The sequence below is a fragment of the Geotrypetes seraphini genome, chromosome 10 (assembly GCF_902459505.1).
Source record: "Geotrypetes seraphini chromosome 10, aGeoSer1.1, whole genome shotgun sequence".
Lineage (NCBI taxonomy): Eukaryota > Metazoa > Chordata > Amphibia > Gymnophiona > Dermophiidae > Geotrypetes > Geotrypetes seraphini.
Genome location: NC_047093.1, coordinates 98,300,218 through 98,321,572, shown reverse-complemented (window position 1 = coordinate 98,321,572; position 21,355 = coordinate 98,300,218). Strand labels below are relative to the sequence as shown.

General features: G+C 41.7%; 1 protein-coding gene across 3 annotated transcripts in view; it reads left to right on the top strand.

Moving 5' to 3' along the window:
* Positions 1 to 21,355, top strand: part of MAMDC4 (MAM domain containing 4) — a 343,940-nt gene that overhangs the window by 275,703 nt on the left and 46,882 nt on the right. For all 3 annotated transcript variants that reach the window (XM_033959811.1, XM_033959812.1, XM_033959813.1), the window contains 3 exons: positions 661 to 751; positions 5,039 to 5,179; positions 6,597 to 6,731. In XM_033959811.1, coding sequence (XP_033815702.1) covers positions 661 to 751; positions 5,039 to 5,179; positions 6,597 to 6,731 — 367 coding nt within the window. The remainder of the gene's footprint in view (positions 1 to 660; positions 752 to 5,038; positions 5,180 to 6,596; positions 6,732 to 21,355) is intronic.

The window sequence follows — 21,355 nt, the reverse complement described above, 5'->3', positions numbered from 1 at the left end:
AAAGAGCGTGTGTTCTTCTGGAGTGCCTTTGAGTGGAAAAAGAGAATGAATCAATTAAATAAGATGGAGCTTGACCTAAAGCAACTTTATAGTAGATGCAACCTAACTTAAAAATAATATGTGCCTCTCTTTTGGGAGCCAATGTAGCTCTCGGTAAAAAGGAGTAACGTGATCATACTTCTTCAATCCATATATAAGTTTGACCACAGCATTCTGAATAATTCACATTCTAAGGATGTTTTTCTTAATACCAGTGAGATAAACAATATTACAGTAGTCCAAATGACTTAAAACCAGAGATTGAACCAAAGCCCTGAAAGCTGGACTATCAAAACGACTTACCATAGTCTTTTCTGAACTTCCTAGCAGTTTCCGATTCTGTCATGCAAATGGGTTCATCAATATTTAAATGAACACTCCAGGCAATTCTTCATCATCAGCGAGTGATTCTCCAAGCACAGCATCAGCATTTGATGATCAAAACTGAATCCTGTTATAAATGTCACCGCACTCCACTGTTTGAGAGGGGTAGCCCCTCTGCTACACTGCCAGCCATGAACCAGAAGTGAATTCCCTTAAGACATTAAAATGAGGTGAACTAAAAAAAAAAAAAAAAAAAAGCTGTGTTTTAATTTTCTGTTTCTCTCCTTCTCTGCACAGCTGATTCTGGAGGCAGTGAGTTCTGGCAAAGACCACTCATATATAGCCATCGATGACATTTACCTGAGCGATCACCGTTGCCCCAAACCAGGTACAGCACAATACAGTTATCATGATTTTCCAAGTCAGAAGTATACAGGTAATTCACTCCTCTAACTTTCCTAGCAAAAGCAAAATTGCTTTTGCCTATTTCCTTTGACATAGTACAGTACTGTCCAATCATTTTAGCAAAGCAGGTTTCCCAAGGCAAAGTCACTTGGTAAAAATGAAAGGCTAATCTGTAAAAAAAAATAGCAGGATGTGCCAGATGACTACAAAATTTTAGGTTTTTTTATTTATTTATTAGGATTTATTTATTGCCTTTAGAAGAAATTTATCCAAAACAGTGCACAACAAGTAAAATCCAGACAGAGGCAAAGAACAATTACAGCAGTTAACATTCAAATAACAGTGCACATTTTCAGGGATTCTATGCATATCACTCACATTTGACTGTCAATCCAAGATGTGCATGCAACCTAATTGGATAATGAGCCATTAATGAACAATAATTGGATGCTAATAACCAATTATTAAGGTTAATTGGCACAAATTAGCATTTGTACATGCATCTGGCTGCGCACTATTCTATAATATTGGGCACCCAAATCCCATAGTATGCAACCCAAAAAGGGATGTAGCCATGGGAGGGGCATGGGTAAGTCAAGATTGTTCCCCAAAGTTGGGTACAGTGTTATAGAATATGGGGATTTCACACTCAACTTGTGTACCGGGATTTATACCAGGTTTCAATTGGCATAAGTCCAGCACCCAGAGTTGGATACAGAAAACCGCCAATTTTTTTCCTGTGCCAAATTCTGAGTGCAATTTATAGAATTTCCCCCATTCTGACATAGTCTGTCAAGACAAAACATTAAAATATCTTAATAGAAAGTATAGGGTGTAAGCAAAGGTGGAACATATAGATAGACAGAGATAGAGTTAAAAGGAGTTAGACAAAAATCAGAATGTCTAACTTGAGGAAAATCTGTACATGGAATCAGAAAAGGTGCAGGAATAATTTTTCAGCTAAAGTATGAGTGGATAAGCAAGTCCCACTTCAGTATGTGCATCTGGAGTTAGTCCTTGTAAGCCAGATACTATAACATTGCATGTCCAACTTTCCAACTAGCCTACAAATCTGGCCATGCAAGTTATAGGATAGTGCCAGCTGCGCACCTAACATAAAGAAGGCACCAACTGGCCTTACTTACTAATATCCCTTACATGTTGTTAATTGGTGCTAATTGACACCAATCTGTAGTTATACATCTGCTGCTCTAATGTCTTGTACTAAGGGCCAGATTCACTAACCTACCTGATCGGGCCTGATCCAGGCAGGTCCAACAAATTCAGCAAACCCCAACATGCAGATGAGGGTGATCGGAGGAACGCCCACATCTGCAGGCACGGATCGCTTTATAGCGATCCCCATGCATGCGCAGACCATCTGTAGATGGTCTGAGCATACGCTGGACCTCCGCCTCGTCAGAGTTTTTTTTTTTTCTTCTTCTTCTTCTTCATGTCTTGTGCTTTAGCTGTAAATAAAACTGTAGAAACCCGCTTTGGCTAATAGATATTTTTAAATAGTCGATTGAGGATCTTTTTGGAGCCTGTGGTTTTAACCCGCTTAAGCCCACGGGTTAAAACCATGGGCTTGCAGTGCGGGAAAGGGTGGGAGAGTCGGGGCAGGCAGGCAGGGTGTTCAGATTCGGGGCTGGAAGGCAGGTGTGTTTGGGGCTGCAGAAGGCATTCGGAGCTGACAGGAGAGAACAGAGCAGCAGAAGGCAGGCAGCGTGTTTGGGGCAGGAAGGCAGGCGCATTCAGGGCAGGCAGGCACCGTGTTCGGAGCTGCAGGATAGGGGCTGACAGGGTAGAGAGCAGGGCGGTAGAAGGCAGGGCAGCTGGAAAGGGCTTCAGCGACTGGTCCTCAGCAGTCGCTTTTTTTTGATCGGCCAGCCCAGTCGTTGTTGTAAGGTTTTGTTTAGTGAATTGCGTCCCTGCCTACTTTGCATGCCGTTGCCCTCATTTGCATGCACGGATCGGAGGATGGTCGGAAGACAGGTAAGTGAATCGGGCCGGAGACGCAAACCGATCAGTACACAATCGGTTTGCTTTGCTTTGTGAATCTAGCCCTATGTTTTTATTGTGACTCACCTAGTTAATAGGCATGTTATAGATGGAAAACTAAATAAATAAAACTGCACATAGGCGATATTCTATAAATTTAGGCCCAAATTCTATAAATGATGCCTGGAGTAAGGCGCCTAACTGAATTATTTTAGCTTAATTGGCGTTGTTAATTGAAAAGTGTTATTAAAAAAATAATTTAGCTGGTGGGTGTCTAATTTGGTAGGTGTCTACCACTTTGAGGTAGGCATCTATTCTGAGGTGCCTACAAGAAAGTAGGTATGGTTAGGGGTTGATTCTGAGCAGATTTTGAATGTGGTTTGACTTAGATACCAGTAAGCGCCTAATACACGCAATCATTTAGGCCAGGGGTGTCCAACCTGCGGCCCAAGGGCCGCATGCGGCCCCGTGAAGTATTTTGTGTGGCCCCGGTCGAGGGCAATGCAGTGTTTTCCTCTGCTGCCCCGGGTGTTTACCTTCTTGCCAGCTCCCTCCTCTGTCTTGCTGCAGCGTTTGTGCGGCCCTAGAAACATCTTTTTCTGGCCAATGCTGCTTAACCTAGGACTACTAGGAATACTTCTACATCTTTCTACTTCTACTTCTTTGTTGCATCTCTCCATCTCCTCCACCCCATGTTCAATAATTCTTCCTTTCTCCTCTCTCCCCCAAAGTGCAGTAGCTTTCCATCCCTCCTATCCCCCTGTACAGCAGCTTTCTATCCCTCCTATACCCCTGTGCAGCAGTCTTCTAGCCCTCCCTCCCTCCCATCCCACTATGCAGCAGCTTTTCAGCCTTCTTATCCCCCTGTGCAGCACTTCCTGATTGATGACCCCCCCCCCAATGAGACATCAACTTTCGGGCCTCCTACAACAACAGCAGCATGAATAGCCTAACCGTCAGTGCTCCCTCTTCCCACATCATCAGTAACGTGGCAGAGGAAAGGCCCCAGTGGGGCAGGCCAGGAAAAGCCTGTTCAAAGTGCTGACTCTGCCTGCCAGGTACCGCCGTTGCTGCTGCTGCCGCCGGAGGTATTGACGAACAGCCCCTGCCGGTACTGGAATCTAAGGACTCAGTAAGAGCTGTCAGAGCGAGTCACACACTAACTGCATGTCCGGAGGTACAACTGCAGGGAGCGCTCTTCCTGAGCCCAGAGCCTCCATTTCCCCATCCCCTTCGCCCTCGCCCTCTTGCGCGTTTCTCCTCACTGTCTCATGGCTGGTCCTTTCCTGTTTCTAACCCATTAGCTGATGGTTGCTTCCTTCCGTCGCCGCTGAGCAAAGAGAGCAAGCAGGAAGGTATCCTCTCACGGGCCAACGTGGGCCAAATTAGGGAATTCATTCACGGGCCAAATTTAATTTTGGTCTGCGGGCCAGAGTTCGACATGTCTGATCTAGGGAGATAGGGTTTTGCTTCCTTTTTTTGTTTACAGATATAGTAGCAAATATCCAAATCTTCAGAGGAGCTGCTAGTTCCAGACAGGTGGCAGGACAATACAAGAAAGCGGCGATACCAGTGAAAACAGGGGCTTTTTTAAAATGTAATTTAATTTACCTTGCTTATACAACATCTTATAGCAATTATTGAACATGCCTATTTAGCTTTCTTTCACCCTCAACTGTATTTTTTTTTAGTTGTAACAAATAAATACAGATATTTAAATGTTTAACCTCTGTGTTGGTACGAATTGAAGGGGGAACCTATTGAAACATCCGACTGTGATTATATCATCTCATACTTTTATGAGTAATTGTAATAATTAAATTGTAATAAAATTGCATTACATCACCACTAAGGGGTTTTACATTGAGCCTGTGAGGGAACAGGTTTAAGATTATAAATAAACATTTTTCTTTTTGGCTGCAGTTTTAAAGTGTCTCTTGTCTGTATATGGGGGATGGGCTACACAGGGGTTTATTTTCAAAAACCACTGACATTACTACAAATACATTAAGCTTTTGAGTGATTTTGTTGGGATCCAATATTATTAAGCAATAAACTTCCCGGGAAGATTTGCACTTCTTTTATTTAATTATCATAGTTGTCTACTTTTAATTTCCCTCCATAGAGGTTTACTTTTACTGTCTCTGCTGGATCTATCCAGATCAGTGCAAGGCTCAAAATCTGCCCTATTTATATGCAATAACACTGATCTCATGAAAGCTGACCACTCAAGACAGGGCCTCCATGTAATCAATGCTGACTTTTGCAGGCTGCTGTGATTTTGAAACAGGGACTTGTGGCTGGAGTAACACACAGTCTCTGGATGGCTACAAGTGGGACTGGTCAAAAGGGGAAGTACCCAGTAAATATCCTGGACCCAACACAGACCATACTCTGGGAAACAAGGAAGGTAAGATTGTCTACTGTCTGATAGCCTGACAAATGGGCCAAGCAATCACTTTGAGCTGATGAAAACTAATACTACAAGAGATTGCCCTGTGTTTTGTATAAGAACGTACACCATACTGAGCACAAACATCACAGAAGTGCTTCATACATGTGCGTGTGTGTGTGACTACATTGTTATTCTAAGTATTACTTATGGCTGTGGGAGCATGGGGGAGATAATTTTTATAACAGAATACCTATATGAGAAGTCCAAAAAGGTGCCTATTTAAAAAAGGTAACATAAATACCCAGAACCAATCCCAACAGCATACAAATATTCATGCACCAATTTTCACCTGCTCCAAAAAAATGTTTAAAGCCTACAATTTAAATCAAGTCCTTTGCATGCTGGTCTCTTACAGACAAACAGCACCTTCTTTTATAAGCTTATTTGGGATAATTCTATAACTGGATGCCTGCTAGGAACACCTCCTTACTTTTAGAGAGAATATTTACAGAATAGCGCTTAGGTGAAATTTTGATATTTACACATGTATGTGCACATATATGTAAATTATTCTAGGAATAAATGTGTCTTTGAATAGATTTTTTTTCAATATGCCTAGAAATATGTGAAGAGGCAAGGCTTGTATTGAAAGACTTCTATTTATAGAGATGGTTTACTAGTTCCTTGGAGCGGCTGAGGCATGGGCAGTGTCTGGGAGGGAATGCATGGATGGGAGAACATCGCAGGGAAGGAGACATAGGCATCCTGGGACTGTCGGCCAAGTCTCTTCCCTGAAGAAGCCCTTTCTGGAAACGTCAATCGCTCCTCCTAAACTTACTTGCTCCACTTCATCACTGACGCGGAAACCGTGGATTGAAGACAAAGTTTTATTTTATTTTTCTTTCCAGCTTATGATTTATCTTTAATCTTATCTATTGTTTTGCCTTTTGTCTTTGTTTTGTTCTATTTCTATCATTTAAATTTCTCCAGAATTCTACTGTGCAACGGCCCCCCCTTCTGCTTCTATTCCTTTCTCTCCTCTCTTCTACCTTCCAAAGTATTTAGATCAATGCTGTCTTGTTAAAATGTTTATTTTATTTTTATTTTTCCTCTAACTCTACTTTTCACTTCTCTATTACCCTCCAGGTACTTTAGTTAGATTGTGAGCCTTCGGGACAGTAAGGGAATTTTTCAAGTACCTTTCTTATTTCTAATCTTAATGTATATTTTCTGTAAACCGCTTAGAACCTAACGGATGTAGCGGTATATAAGAAATAAATTACATTACATTACTAGTCTTCTTTAAGATTCTGACTGAAGCTGATGATGGCGTTTGCTACCCAGTTATTTTCTGATCAAAGACCATTTGTACACTGCTGTTATTCTTGCCCCCCTGATATTCTCTATTCTTCTTGCTCCCTTCTGACTCTAGGTCACTATGCATTTTTTGACACCAGTCTATTGAATTCTGAGGAAGCTAAGGCTGGCCTAATGAGTGAACACCTTCCAGCAACCACAGGCTCCTGCTTCAAATTCTGGTACCATATGGACTTCTCTGAACAGTTCCGTAAGTGAAGCGCGACATAATCTTCTTGGGATAATCAAAATCACAACACCCTATTAACTTCTATAGCTGGTGTCATGGTTATCGTAGCTGTACAGGTGATGCCTTGTCTGCATTTGCTTGATCAATATTTCAGCCACCTTGCTGTTACTTTCTTCAGGGTGATGGCTATTAACTTTGGATTGATAGCAAACAGGTCCGTCCATCATATGGAAAGTGCTCATCTAAGATATTTCAATAACATAACATAAACATAACATAAAAATGTATTTATGAATTTCAGTACATTTCAGTTCAAAGCGAAATTACATAATATTCAAATTATAAAAACAATTCAATCATTAACATATTTAACAAATAATTAAGTTTTTAATAACCTTCTAAAATGCATATAGTGCAAGGTTTGCATTTCTTTGCGATCAGGTTGCTGACCTTGAAAGATGCTATGGTTGCATTGACCGAATGTGACCTTGGCTTTGCCATCAACTGTTGCTGAGTAGCCAATTTCGATTTAAGTTCTTTGAGCTTCAGTTTACGAATTTCACTTTGGGGCGGAAAATCAGCATCAAACTTATTGCTATGCAGAGCCTTATAATGATGTTCCAGATTACCCTTTTTGGGCAAGGATACTGGGACGTTACAAATTAGACAACACTTGTCTTTCAACTTGATGAAGAAGTAGTCCATTTCCCATTCATCATGAAAATGCAGTGGCGTACCAAGGGGGGGGCGGGAGGGGCGGTCCGCCCCGGGTACCAAGCCCTGAGGGGGTGCTCCCGGTCCGGTTCCCCCCCCCTGCGCCGGGTGTCGCGTCTGGAAACAGCCTGCAGCAAGATCGCGATGCCAGAGATCTTTGCCTGCTTCGACTGTTTTCTCCGCCACGGTCCTGCCCCTCCTCTGATGTCAGAGGAGGGGCGGGACCGCGGCGGAGGAAACAGCCGAAGCAGGCAAAGATCTCTGGCATCGCGCGATCTTGTTGCAGGCTGTTTCCCCAGGGCAGTAGCGTACCAAGGGGGGCGAGGGGGAGGTCCATCCCGGGTGCCGCCTTAGGGGGGGGGTGCACAGCTGGCCCGGTCCCTATCGCGCTCCTACCCTCCCAGCGAAAGCAGCATCGGCGCCATTATCGAAAAAGGTAATGGCGCCAGGCCTTGGAGCACCAAGGCAGACCGCTTCTCCCCCCTCCCAGCCGAAACCCCGCTGACCATCCTATCTCTCCTCCCCCAAGTGAACCTTTCCGACCCTCCCAGTGAAAGCAGCAAACCTCACTCCAGTAGCGTCGGCTTTATCCTCCCTCTGCCGCATCACTGATGACGTCATCAGTAACGCGGCAGAGGGAGGAGAAAGCCGCGAAGGAGGTTTGCTGCTCTCGCTGGGAAGGTCGGAAAGGTTCACGGGGGGGGGGGGAGATAGGAGGGTCAGCGGGGGTTCGGCTGGGAGGGGGGAGAAGCGGACTGCCTCGGTGCTCCATTACCTTCTTCGGGCAGCAGCAGCGTTTACAATTCGCTGCTGTTGCCGGCTTCAGGCCTTGTTCTCTGCCTGGTCCTGCCTACTTCCAGTTTTCATGAAGACAGGACCCGACAGAGAGGAAGGCCTGAAGCGGGCAACAGCAGTGAATTGTGAATGCTGCTGCTGCCCGATGAAGTTCAGGACATCGGGGAAGGAGCAGGAAGAAATCGGCTGCTGGCTTGGGGGTGAGGTTAGGGAAAGAATCGTGGAAGTGGAGAAATCTGCACGATGGCTTTGTGCGGGCTAGGGGGAGAGAGAAAGAAAGGCAGAAATAAAGAGGGGTCAGGGGGAGAGAGAAAGAAAGGCAGTAAGAAAGAGGGGGACCAAGGGGAGAGAAAGAAAGGCAGAAATAAAGAGGGGGGCCAGGAGGAGAGAGAAAGAAAGGCAGAAATAAAGAGGGGAGCCAGGGGGAGAGAGAAAGAAGAAGGACCAGAAGAAGGACCAGAGACTCATGAAATCACCAGACAAAAAAGTAGGAAAAATGATTTTATTTTCAACTTAGTGATCAAAATGTGTCCGTTTTGAAAATTTATATCTGCTGTCTATATTTTGCACTATGGCCCCCTTTTACTAAACCGCAATAGAGTTTTTTAGCGCAGGGAGCCTATGAGTGTCGAGAGCAGCGTGGGGCATTCAGCGCAGCTCCCTACGCTAAAAACCGCTATCGCAGTTTAGTAAAAAGGGAGGGGGAATATTTGTCTATTTTTGTATAGTTGTTACTGAGGTGACATTGCATAAAGTCATCTGCCTTGACCTCTTTGAAAACCCGTGGAATATAAATGATAATTAACATTTTCTCTGCGTAACATTTTCTCTGCTTTGTGTTTTTAAAATTTTATTGTTGGTAGATCATTTTGACTTGGCCACAAAGGTAAGGGGGAGGGAGGGAGGGGAACTGCTGAAAGACATCTAGTAATCCTTGCAGGCTTGACTGCAGGGAATTATTTTTGTAAAATCATGTTTTGTTATGTGACTGGCATTATCTAGACTTTAATTTCTATGAATGAATAGAATGAAAATGATATAAAATTACTTGCTTGTTTTTATGTGCGTGCGCTGAAGGAAAGTGGAGAGAGAGTGGGCTGAGGATGCTGAAGGGAAATGGGGAAGAGAGTGGGGAGAAGACGCTGATTTATAAATTGACAATTGTACAGAATATTGTTTCTTTTTATACTTTAATATAAACAATTCAAGGCTTGTGTGGATGGAATTAGGTGGTTTGCGGGGATGGGGACCGAGCTTACGGGGATTAGTCCAATAAAATGGTATTTTTTTATTTCTCATTATTTGTTTTATTTTTATTTGTTAATTTATAAAGTGGTGATTGTTATGTATCAGGTTTTTCAAATTTACATCTACTGTCTTTATATTTTGCACTGTATTAGAGGACATGTGTTACTGTTTTTTATGGTGTTGCATTGTATCCAGGGTCTGGTTTCTTGGCGGATCAATTTAACTTTTGTCTACATATTTCTATTTTTAGTTTGTGATTATTCCATTTTGGGCGAGGGTGTATCTCTGTTCTGTGTGTTCTGAAAAAGACATAGTTTTTAGTTGGCATTGACTACAGGACCAATTGACTGTGCGGGATCTGGCTTGTTTAGTTTTACAATGTATGTGTTGGTGTTCTAGTGCTCACTGCAATGTTTAAGATGCAGCCTTTTCCTAGGTACACTCTTGTGGTGCGATATGTAGATTGGTACTAAAAATCATATTTTTCATATAGATGGGGGGGGGTGTCAAAAAATGATGGGCCCCGGGTGCCACATACCCTAGGTACGCCACTGTGAAAATGGTAGGTTTTGCGCTTCTTTGGAACACTCGTCTTTGATATACTGGGATGGCTGGATGTAAGAAGGCCAAATCTGCTAAGTTAGTATAAGCACTGGCTGAATCTGGTCCAAAACTATCACTGTCCCAAAGTATTAAAGATCAACAGGAACTGAAGACCACAAAGAGTGGAGATGCCAAAACCACACATGCAGTTCTAAAAGTAAAAATAAGAATTCATCATACTGGCACCATTAATCAAATACCACCAAAAAAATCATCAAAAAAACTCAAACACCTGTCCAGAAAATCTGATAAAATCAAATACCACCACACGTGATTTAATAAATTCTGCACACAGTGTAGAATCAACGCAAAGACAAGGTGAAATAAAATTGCAGTGTAAAATCAATGCAAAGGGTAGGCAAAATAAAATTGCAGAGGCAAGCAAAAGTCACAGTGGTTTGAACCAATTCGAAGGCAAGGCTTAGGCAAGTTAGAACATGTTTAATGAAACTGAACTATAAAGCGACCAATGACCAGCAAATGACACAACTAATACAGTAAGTGTATTCAGGTAGAGCCCGGGCGAATGGATATCGCCCGGTATATAACACACTATTAAGGGGTGTTGGGGCGGGGGCAGGAATGGGTGATTCTGAGAGGCAGGAGACCAGGTATGACGCCAGGCCTGTGGCATATCGTCGTTGGACACGGGCGGCGGCCCCCTGGGGTACCCACAGACTATTGGCATGAAAACAACAAGCGCCCCCAATACACCCACAGGCAGGAAAAAGATAGACAAAGTTTCAGCAGCAGTGGCATGCCTTCGGCAGACGACCTACCAGTACGAGCTCTCTCCTAGCAACAGGGCGAGCTGCTGGAGAGATGGAGCCAAGTGGGGCTGGTGATCTACCTCTTACCCCTCCATGATCTACAGGTAGATCGCGATTTACCTGTTGGACATGCCAGCTCTACAGAAAACTAATAAGCACCTTAAAAGAGCTAGCATAAATATAGCATGATTTGTGTAGAATGAGTATATCAAGTGCTTAGGAGATCATTGTGCAGCATAAGTTAATGAGTTTGGAATAAAGCTAATTTTAAAACAAATGGTAAATAAAAGGGGAGAAAAACAGGTTAGGGAAAAGAGCCCATAATTAATGAGGGATACCAAACGGCTAGAAGTTTGCACAGGAAAATTAATACAACAGCGCTTAACTTTAAAAAAGAAAACTATGATAGCATGAGGAGAATGGTAAAAAAGAAACTTAAAGGTGCAGCAGCAAAGGTCAAAAATATACATCAGGCGTGGATGTTATTTAAAAATACCATCCTGGAAGCCCAGACTAGATATTTCATGTATTACAAAAGGAGGAATGAAGACCAAATGGCAGCCAGTGTGGTTAATGAGTGAGATGAAGGAAGCTATAAGAGCTAAAGAGAATCCTTCAGAAAGTAGAAGGATCTGACTGAAAATAATTGTACAGTAAAAGAGGCAAGGGAGGCATCCAGACAGCCAAAACAATCAATCTTTATTCAAATATATAGTTCCAACAAGGATCCTAGTTTTGGTGTCTTAAAAAAACGCCTTCCTCAGGGGACATAAAACTAAATGTATAGAAGAGATAAACAAAAGCCATTAAATATAAAAATTAAATTAAATATAAAAAACATCAATTGGATGACAAATAAATGTAAACATATAGGAGAAATAAACAACTATAAAGACCATTAAATATGGAAAGCATCAACTGAATGACATGTATACTTAAACATAGCATATATATACACTTAGTGACGGCATATTTCTTTAAGAACACAAAATAAAAACATATATGAATGAAACACAATAAAAACGCCATATAGAAACCATAAGAACCATATAGAAACCTAAGGACATTTGATAAAACAATTAAAACATGTAATTAAAACTCATAAAGTCTTCTTGATTATTGCAACATTGTCTACCTGAGAAGTACTAAGAAAGACATGGCCAGACTCATATTGATTCAGAATACAGCGGTCAGATTGATCTATGGTTTGAAGAAGTATAACCATGTGACGCCGTTCTATTGCGAGCTGCATTGGCTCCCAATGGAGGCTCGCGTCTTGTTTAAGTTGGGCTGTCTCTGTCATAAGGTTATGTATGGCACTGCATCATTTTATATGGCCAAAAGATTTTCTATAGCATCGTATAAACATAGTAGAAGATCTCACGCCCTGTTCACTTTTCCATCTGTACAGGGTTGTAAAAGCAAGAAATTTCTATCATACTTTAGCATTTCAAGCAGCTTCCCATGATAAAGAATTTCGATCGTTACTGCTTACAGCTTAGAACTCAGTCAAAAACCTATCTATTCTCAAAATACTTGGTCAAATAACTCTTCTTGTTCTTCATGATATTGTTTATAATCTTTTATAAACCGTGTTGAACTTATGGTTACGCGGTTAAGAAGCACAATGTTATGTTAATAGGTATATTAAAGGTGTGAGAAAACTGTGTTATGAAATTTGAATTAGAATAATAAATGGTGTGCAAATGGTCTGGACAAATGTAGATGGTGTGTTGAACGAAAGCATAAAAAAGGAGGGGTAAAGATTGAAAAGTAAAACACTGCAGAGGGGTGCTGCCACACTGAGTGAATTAATCAGAAAATTAAAAACAAAAAATAAAAATAAAAAAACAGTGAGCAAACAAGAGACTAGAACCCTTGAAAAAGAAACCTGAAGAAAGCTGACAACAAGAAGACTAGAGAACAAGAGATATAAAGACTCAAAATACCTGACGCTGAAGCTTGTAAGACATGCTGAGAAAGAGGAAAGTAAAAGATACTTTGAGAAGGCGGTCGACACATGAGTATTAAAAAAGTGTAAGGAAAAGTAGAGAGTAATATACATGAAACAATATCGCCAAGCAATCGAACAAAGTTGCTTGAAAAATTAAAAAGCTGCGCTAAAGCACCTTAAAAGGCAAAAGTACAGAGAAGAATGTGGTGATGTCAGCAATGACTTCAAAGCGCGCTGTGTGCCGAAGTGCAAAAAAAAATAATGAAATTTAAAAACCTTGGGCTGCCCATGAAACATAACCAAAAGCGCTGCTAAAATGAACAGACTATCAAACTTAGGTAAAGAGAGGTATACAGGGAAGAAAAGGAAAAGAGAATATCTGTAAGGCTAAAAGAAGGAAAAAGAAGAAAAGTCAGTGTGTAATATGGAGTAGCATAAGGAAGGATAACTTATGTATACTATAATAAATTATAAAATGAATCAAAGCTATACATGGGGATGCAAAAAAACAAATACATAGGGATTATAAATGAAGACTGAGTATGCAGATGCATAAACAAATGTGTAAACAAAAGAGATATTATGAAACAATGCCCATTGATGTAAATATAAGAAAACTTAAGTACATGAAAGCATACATAAATTTCCAGAGGCAGAATGAGACAAATTCAGTATCCAAATAAGATACTGTATGAGGTTGTAAAGTTTTCAGGTCATGAATAATGTGCTGTTCAGTTTGTAAAAGAAAAATGTCTATATTACCTCCTCTAGGGTTTGGTGTAAATATTCTGAAGACAAAAAAGTTTAGATCACTGATAGAATGGTTATAGGTCTCCCAGTGTGCAACCAAGGGGGCAGACTTAATGCCCCTTCTAATGTTGCTGTGGTGTTTGATAATTTCCAGATAATTTATAAATAAATTAAATAGTACCGGTCCCAGTACAGATTCCTGTGGCACTCCACTGTTTACTCTCCTCCATTGAGAAAAATGACTATTTAACCCTACCCTCTGTTTTCTATCTGATAACCAATTCCTAATCCGCAACTTAACTTTGCCACCTATCCCATGACTCTTTCATTTTCTCAGGAGCCTCTCATGAGGAACTTTATCAAAAGCTTTCTGAAAATCTAGATACATTACATTAACCAGCTCACCTTTTTCCACATGTTTATTCACACTTTCCAAGAAATCAAGTAAATTGGTGAAGCAAGATCTCCCTCTGCTGAACTCATACTGACTCTGTCTCATTAAATCATGTTTGTCTATGTGTTCCACAATTTTATTTTTTTATAATTGTTTCCACCATTTTGCCAGACACTGAAGTGAGGTTTATCAGTCTGTAATTTCCTGGATCTCCCCTGGAGCCCTTTTAAAAAAAATCGATGTAACATTGGCCACCTTCCAATCTTCAGGTACTACAGATGATTTTAGCAAAGGTTACAGATCAGTAACAGCAGGTCAGCAATTTCATATTTGAGTTCTTTTAGTACCCTGGGTTTGTATACCATCCGGTCCAGGCAATTTATCACTTTTTAACTTATCGATTTGGCTTAGTACATCTTCCAGATTCACTGAGATTTATTTCAGTTCCTCCACATCATCACCCTTGAAAACCATTTCCGGTTCAGGTACATCTTCTTCTATAAAGACTGAATCAGATAATTCATTCAGTCTCTTCGCTATGGCTTTATCCTTCCTGAGCGTCCCTTTTGCTATTGATCATCAAACAGTCCCATGGATTCCCTTACAGGTTTTCTACTTCTGATGTACCTAAAAAAATTGTTATGAGTTTTTGCCTCTTTTACAAGTTTCTTTTCATATTCTTTCTTAGCTGTCTTTATCAATGCTTTACATCTAACTTGCCAGTGCTTGTTGTTCTTATTTTATTCATTTGAATCCTTTTTCCATTCTTTAAAGGATGTTTGTTTGGCTCTAATAGCCTCTTTCACTTTAACTTTTAACCACGCCAGCTCTCGTTTCCTCTTCTTTCCACCTTTGCTGATATGTGGAATACATCTGGTCTGGGCTTCTATGATGGTATTTTTAAATTACATCCACTCCTGGTTTACAGTCCTAACCTTTGCAAATGATCATTTTAGCTTCTTTTTAACCATTTTCCTCATTAGTCTCCCTTTCAAAAATTAAACACATCTACAGTAGATTTCTTTTGCGACGGATTCCCGGTATCAGCTCAAATTTGATCACGTTATGATCACTATTTCCCAGTGGACCCAACACAGTTAACTCTTGTACTATGCCTCTTTAAAAAAAACTGCTCCAGGTTCTTTAATCTACAGGAATTGCAATATAAATTTCTTCTGAGACTTTATATGGCTCCATAACAAGCATGCTGAGCAGGAATAGTTGCTTCTTCACAATGCCCTGTGTCACTGCTCACATCCTTTTACTATATGTTCTGGACTTGTGATAAAATAGAGCATTTTTGGTCCAATATCTTAACCTGTCCTTACTGAGTCTTGCATAGGAGATTGCCTGGTCGTGCGGACATACTACTATTTTGTATCACTGGGAATGAGGAGTGCCACTTGAGAAACTGTTCCTTTTTGCATGAAAATGTATTTTGAAAAATTGTAGACAGGCATACTCTCCTTCTATGACAGAATGAAAAAATTATATATACGCTTTGCTGTGTATAGAGAGGCTCAACGTGAAATGAGCTTCAACCAGAACTTGGAGGCAATTTGTACAGATTTGGAAGCCTGTTTGGGACACAATACCTCATAGAGCCCACAGCTATTTGCTGAACATGTAATCTGGGATGGGTTGAGGAGTGGTTGGGTGGGGTAGGGATGGGACTTGGGTGAGAAAGGAATGGAAGATGGTTTGACTGTGTGCAGTATATGTTTGTTTAGGAAAAATAATAACATTTTATATATATAGATATACCACCTGCAAGCCCAAAAGCTATCACAGATATTGTCTGTGCCAGCCACATATGCCAGTAGGTGCCTCTCTACCCAATTCATGAGTAGCTTCACTTCCTATGATACCTGCAGACTCTTGGCTCCTCCTTGGCAATTAACATAGTCCACTGCTGTTTTCCAGCATCACCTGCCCCACCCTTGCTTCAAATCAGTGGAAGGAAAGCCTCAAAAGCAAAAGATATGGCCTGCACTTCTAGCAGATTGATCGGCCACTCTGCCTTCATTGCTGACCACTGAGCTTTCACTTTCCTGCCAAGACAATGCACATCCCAACCACTGAGATTGGCACTGTCATTACTGCAATCCAGTCTGGGGTCTGCAGGCTCATTTCCTGCTGTAGAGTTGATTTGTGCAGCTACCAGGATAGGATGGACTTAGCCTCCTCCGAAGGGATAGATCGACATCCAACAAAGGGAAAATAGTGCTATCCGTAAAGGACATATAAACTAAACTAAAACTTGGATTTGTAGACCGGGTCGTCACCAAAAGAGGAGCTCGACTTGGTTAACAATAATTAGAAAGAAAAACATCCTCTATAATAAAGCCCTAAGCACGCATGCGCACTTAGGACTGCATGTTCCCTGCAACCGTGGTCTCTGGGTCCGTGCCGAATTCCATTTTTGAACACGGATGCAGGGAACATGCCGGTGACTCCCCCCTCCCACCCTCACTCACCGCCAGAGAAACTGCTGCAACTGCTGATTCGGAACGGGGGGGCACAGGCGCCCCTGCCGGCTTCTACTTCTCCCCCTCCTTCCTCTCGCATGCTCACCCGCCCGCAAAGCGCTGTGCCGTGCTGCCGCTGGCCTCACCGTCTTCTCTCAACTGTGTCCCGCCCTAAGACAACTTCTTGTTTCCACTAGGGCTGGCCACAGTGGACAGAAGATGCTGAGGCCAGCAACAGCGCGGTGCAGCACTTTTCTTTGAAGTTAAACATGGTAGCTTCAAAGACACTGTCGCAGCCATCCCCAGGGAAGTAGATTTCTGCGGGGTGTATGGACAGGGGGAGCAGGGAAGGGGTGCTGCTGTACGGGAAAAGGGAAAAGGGCTACTGCAGGACAGGGGGAGCAGGCAAGGGGTGGGTGCACAGGGAAGGGGGGAATGCTGCTGTTGCACAGGGAAGGGGAATGCTGCTGTACAAGGAAGTGGAGGGGAATGCTGCTGCTGCACAGGGAAGGAGGAAATGCTGCTGCTGCACAGGGAAGGGGAAAATGCTGCTGCTGCTACACAAGGAAGGGGGGGGAGGGAAAGGGGACCAGGGAACAATCTTGGTTTGCTTTGGGGGGAGACAGAAGGGGACCATGGAGAGAGACATAAAAACAGGCAGGCAGCGCACGAGAATGAAAGACAGACACAGAGAAAGACAGCGGGCAGGGAGAGAGACAGAAAGAAAGAAAGACAGCCAAAGGGGGCCAGGAGAGAGACAGACAAAAAGAAAGACAGTCAGCGGGAGGGAGAGAGACAGAAAGAAAGAAAGAAAGAAAGAAAGACAGACAGACATATATTCTAGCACCCATTAATTTAATGGGCTTAAACACTAGTAAGGTAATAAAACAAAAAGGAACCATAAATCAAAAGACAAAAAAACTAAGTGTCATTTCCAAAATAATATGCAAACTACTCCTCTGCCCTCCAACCTTGCCAGCTGATTAACCGTTCCCCTTAACTGTATCCATGACATCCTGTTTGTCTGTCTTGCCTGTTTAGATTGTAAGCTCTTTCAAGCAGGGACTGTTTTCTTACTCTTTGTGACTGTACAGCGCTGCATGCGTCTGGTAGCACTATAGAAATAATTAATAATAGTAGTAGTAGTAGTATAATGGCTAACCTAAACAAGAGTGTGCAAAACTGAAAATGTTAGCCTATAACCACAAGTTGAAGTTAAGCTTCCATCAGATCCAAGAAGTGAGATGTGCATTTTCAAGAGAAAAAGAATAGTTACTATGACTTATAAATCATCCCTCATAAAATGTGGTCCCTATTAGGAAAAGGTTAGACAAGCCTGTGCTATAAGTACGTAAATACCATCAATAGTCAAGCACCGTCCCTGGCAATATTCAAATTCAGGCTAAAAGCCTCTATTTTCGAGGTTGCTTTTAACTCCTAACCCCACTCGCTTGTCTTTTTGTGTCTCAGTGATGCTTGTTTGTGAAATGAATGTGTGCAGTCCATAAACGGAGAGGAACTTTAGCAGTGTCGGTTGTTCAAAAGGCAGCAGCTCGGTTGATCTGTGGAGGGGACAGATTTGAACATATCACCTTTACTGAAATAGCTTCATTGGCTACTGGTGAAATATCAGATTGTTTATAAAGTTTTTCTGCTGTTCTTTAAAGTGATACACTTTAATATCCCCTGGTATCCGACTCAGGTGATGAAAGTATATCAACAAGATCCAGCCCTGCGGTCAGAGAGGACACTGCAGGTAGTTGTGAAGGGTTAATAAGCGTACATTATGCAAAAATGAGGGCTTCAGTAATTTCAGTAGTAGGGGTACTACTATGGAATAATCTGACAAGGTCACTTAGGATGCTGAGATTTTAAAAATGACATTATTTAAGATGACATTATTTGTAGAGGCCTTTTCTTGATTGTCATTCATTCTTAATATTATTGGAGCGTTTTTAATATTTATTAACATTTGTTGTACAAGCAGTCCCCATTTTATGAACATCCGACTTACGTTGGACTCGTATTTATCAACAGGAATCCTGTTCTACCTTCAGTGTCCCAACGTACTCCTCTCCCTCCCTCCTGAGTCCCAACTCGCCCCTCTCTCCCTCCCATTCTGTGATTCAAGTAAGTTCCTCCCTCCGACAGTTCCTCCCTTCTGGCCAGCTCCTTCCTGCCGCAGTCATTTCTCTGCACAAAGCCACGGGCAGTGGCGGCAGCTCCTACTCACATCCCGCGGCTGAGCCAGAAGACTTCCCTCTGATGTTGGAGGAAGCTCCTCCGACGTCAGTGGGAAGGCTTCCAGCTCACCTTTTCTTTTCATCAGCTGTGCTTTGTCCAAGGTCCAGGCTCTCAAGGATCTCCTCCCATTAGATAGAGAGGAAAATTGAAGCATAAGCAGATGGTCTTTCAAAGAAGAGAACCATCAAAGATAAAGGGGAGGAAGGGTCTCCAGCACATCTGGATTGGACCAACCAAATCAAGCCATCACTCAAAATTTCATAGTCTGCCAAATTAGAAATAGAACTGTCTAAAGGAAAAGGGTACTTTGGATCATATGCTGTTTTCCTGTTCAGCAGTTCGTTCCTTCTGGTCTCGTATTTGGACTACTGTACAATCCATTACTTCCTGCTCAGCTGACATATCCTTTGATGTTATTATCCTGCGATCTCAACACCTCTGCTTTGCTTCATCGAGTTGTCCTGCTAAACTTATTGATGCTATGATCACGACAGCCTTCATGCACATTTTGAAAAATTGGAAGTCATCCTCCATACTGGACTATACATTCTGATGGAACTCTTTGTCCATGTACCACAAATATGAATCATATGCTTATGAAAATAAATGTATTTCCAGATTATCTTCACGGACGATCTGTCCTACGTCACCTTGGAAATTTCTTGATACCTATGTTCAATCCACTTTCTAGACACTCCTGTCTCCTCTCTCTCTATCCTTCTTTCCTTTTCTTTTACTTCCTTCTTCTTTATTTGCCCCTTTCTTCTGCTTTAGCCTACTCTTCGTTACTGATTGTCACTCTGGAATTTTTTGTTATTTAACGGCTGTTTTGCACAGTGGATTGTATTGATAGATTTTCATTCTATTTTGTTGTTTAACTGCCACTGTTTTACAGTTTTATCTCTATTGCTTTTTGTATTTCCTAAACTTTCAATAAAATAATTGTACTAAAAAAAAAAATACTTATTTTCCTCCCTTTTTTTTTTTAACCACTCCTCCTTCCCTGACCAGGATGTATCAACTTTCTACCTTTAGAAAACTGATAAATACTGTTTAGTTAAGGGATTGCATGGGATGCTTATATAGTGACATCAGTAAGGGTTCCTTTTACTAAATGGCGGTAGGGTTTCTACAGCGAGCTGATGAGGTAAATGCTCCGATGCTCATAGGAATTTTATGAGCATCTGAGCATTTACCTCGCTGGTCTGTGGTAGAAACCTCTACTGCCATTTAGTGTAAAACCCATCATAAATCAGTAGTTCTGAGTCTCCACTACTGGCAGGAGAGGGAATACTCACATATCTGGATTTGTCTGGATAAATAAGGAAGAAAATCCATTTCCAGTTACCCAATAGAACAGAGGAAGTACAGAGACAAATGAAGTGAAATAGCCAAGTTTAAACTTTTTTCCTGAATGCAAAATAATTTATTCCTAACTAACCCCCCCTTTTACTGGGCCACGGTAGAGGTTTCTAATGCAACCTGGAGCACTAAATGCTCTGACGCTGCTCCAATGCTCATAGAATTCTATGTTCAAACTATATAAAATTGGCTAAATATTTCCTTAGAAAAGTCCAATCGATTATTCCTAAAGTTATTTCTAAGGTGCTCTTCAATTCTCCCTCATCATTCAATGAATAATTTAGACTGTGTTTTCACAATATTTTGACACACTTTATATGAGACCTCAGAACCACCACTCCTCCGTCCCACCAAGGTGTTACTACGGGGAGATACAAGTGATGAAATCCTCACCGGCCTCCTTGGTTTAAATTTTATGCATTTCTTAACTTATTGTTATTACTTATCTTAGTAAAGGTGAGATTTCGCTTCTTAATACGGACTGTGCGGTGAGACCCGACATGTTTCACTGGAGTTTCGTCAGGGGTCTATCCTAAAGCAAATCATATTATGTAAATTAGTGTCCCTCGCATACCATTACTACCAAGTCTAAATAAAAAACTCCTCACTTACCACCACCGCAGCCGTCCACCTCATATCATTCGTTATTTGGTGGGCTGCTGTCTTATTCATTTCCTGCTGCAGGACCGCCCCCGGACCTAATAGGACCGGACCGGAAGGATCCACCCCCCTGCCCTCTGAGGTGCTGGATTCCCCTGGTGCCGAAAAGATTTTATTATATAAATTAATTTTCCAAATCAGACAACCTGGTTCAAAACATTGAAGCCCACATCTCTTTCTAGATTTAATCCGTGAGGGACTACAATGTCTAATCTATGTATCCATCTTTGCTCCTTCAGGTTCAGTTCTCTTTCTGTGTTGCCACTCCCCCTCCCGCTCTGCTGAAGACTGTCAATTATTCTCCATCTAAGTTCATCTACTGAATGATTGAAATTTACCATGTGAGAAACCATCGGGGCTTGCATCAAAGCTCTATTGATCCTGGATTTATGCTCGTTCAACTGAGTTTTGATTTGTCGACTCGTCCTCCCTATATAAATTAAATGGCAGGGGCACACGATTGCATACACTACCCCTCTACTATTACAATTGGTCATAGTCCTAGCTACAATGATGGTGTGTTTCCCTGGAACTTCCCATTGGGCACCTTCGATCGTCATCCCGCACCATTGACATTCTCCACATCGGGTATGTAGTCCCGCATTAGTGGTGTCAAAGTGTTGGAATTTCTTAAAATTTAGACATTGACCTATCGACTTTGCTCTTTTATAGGATACCATAGG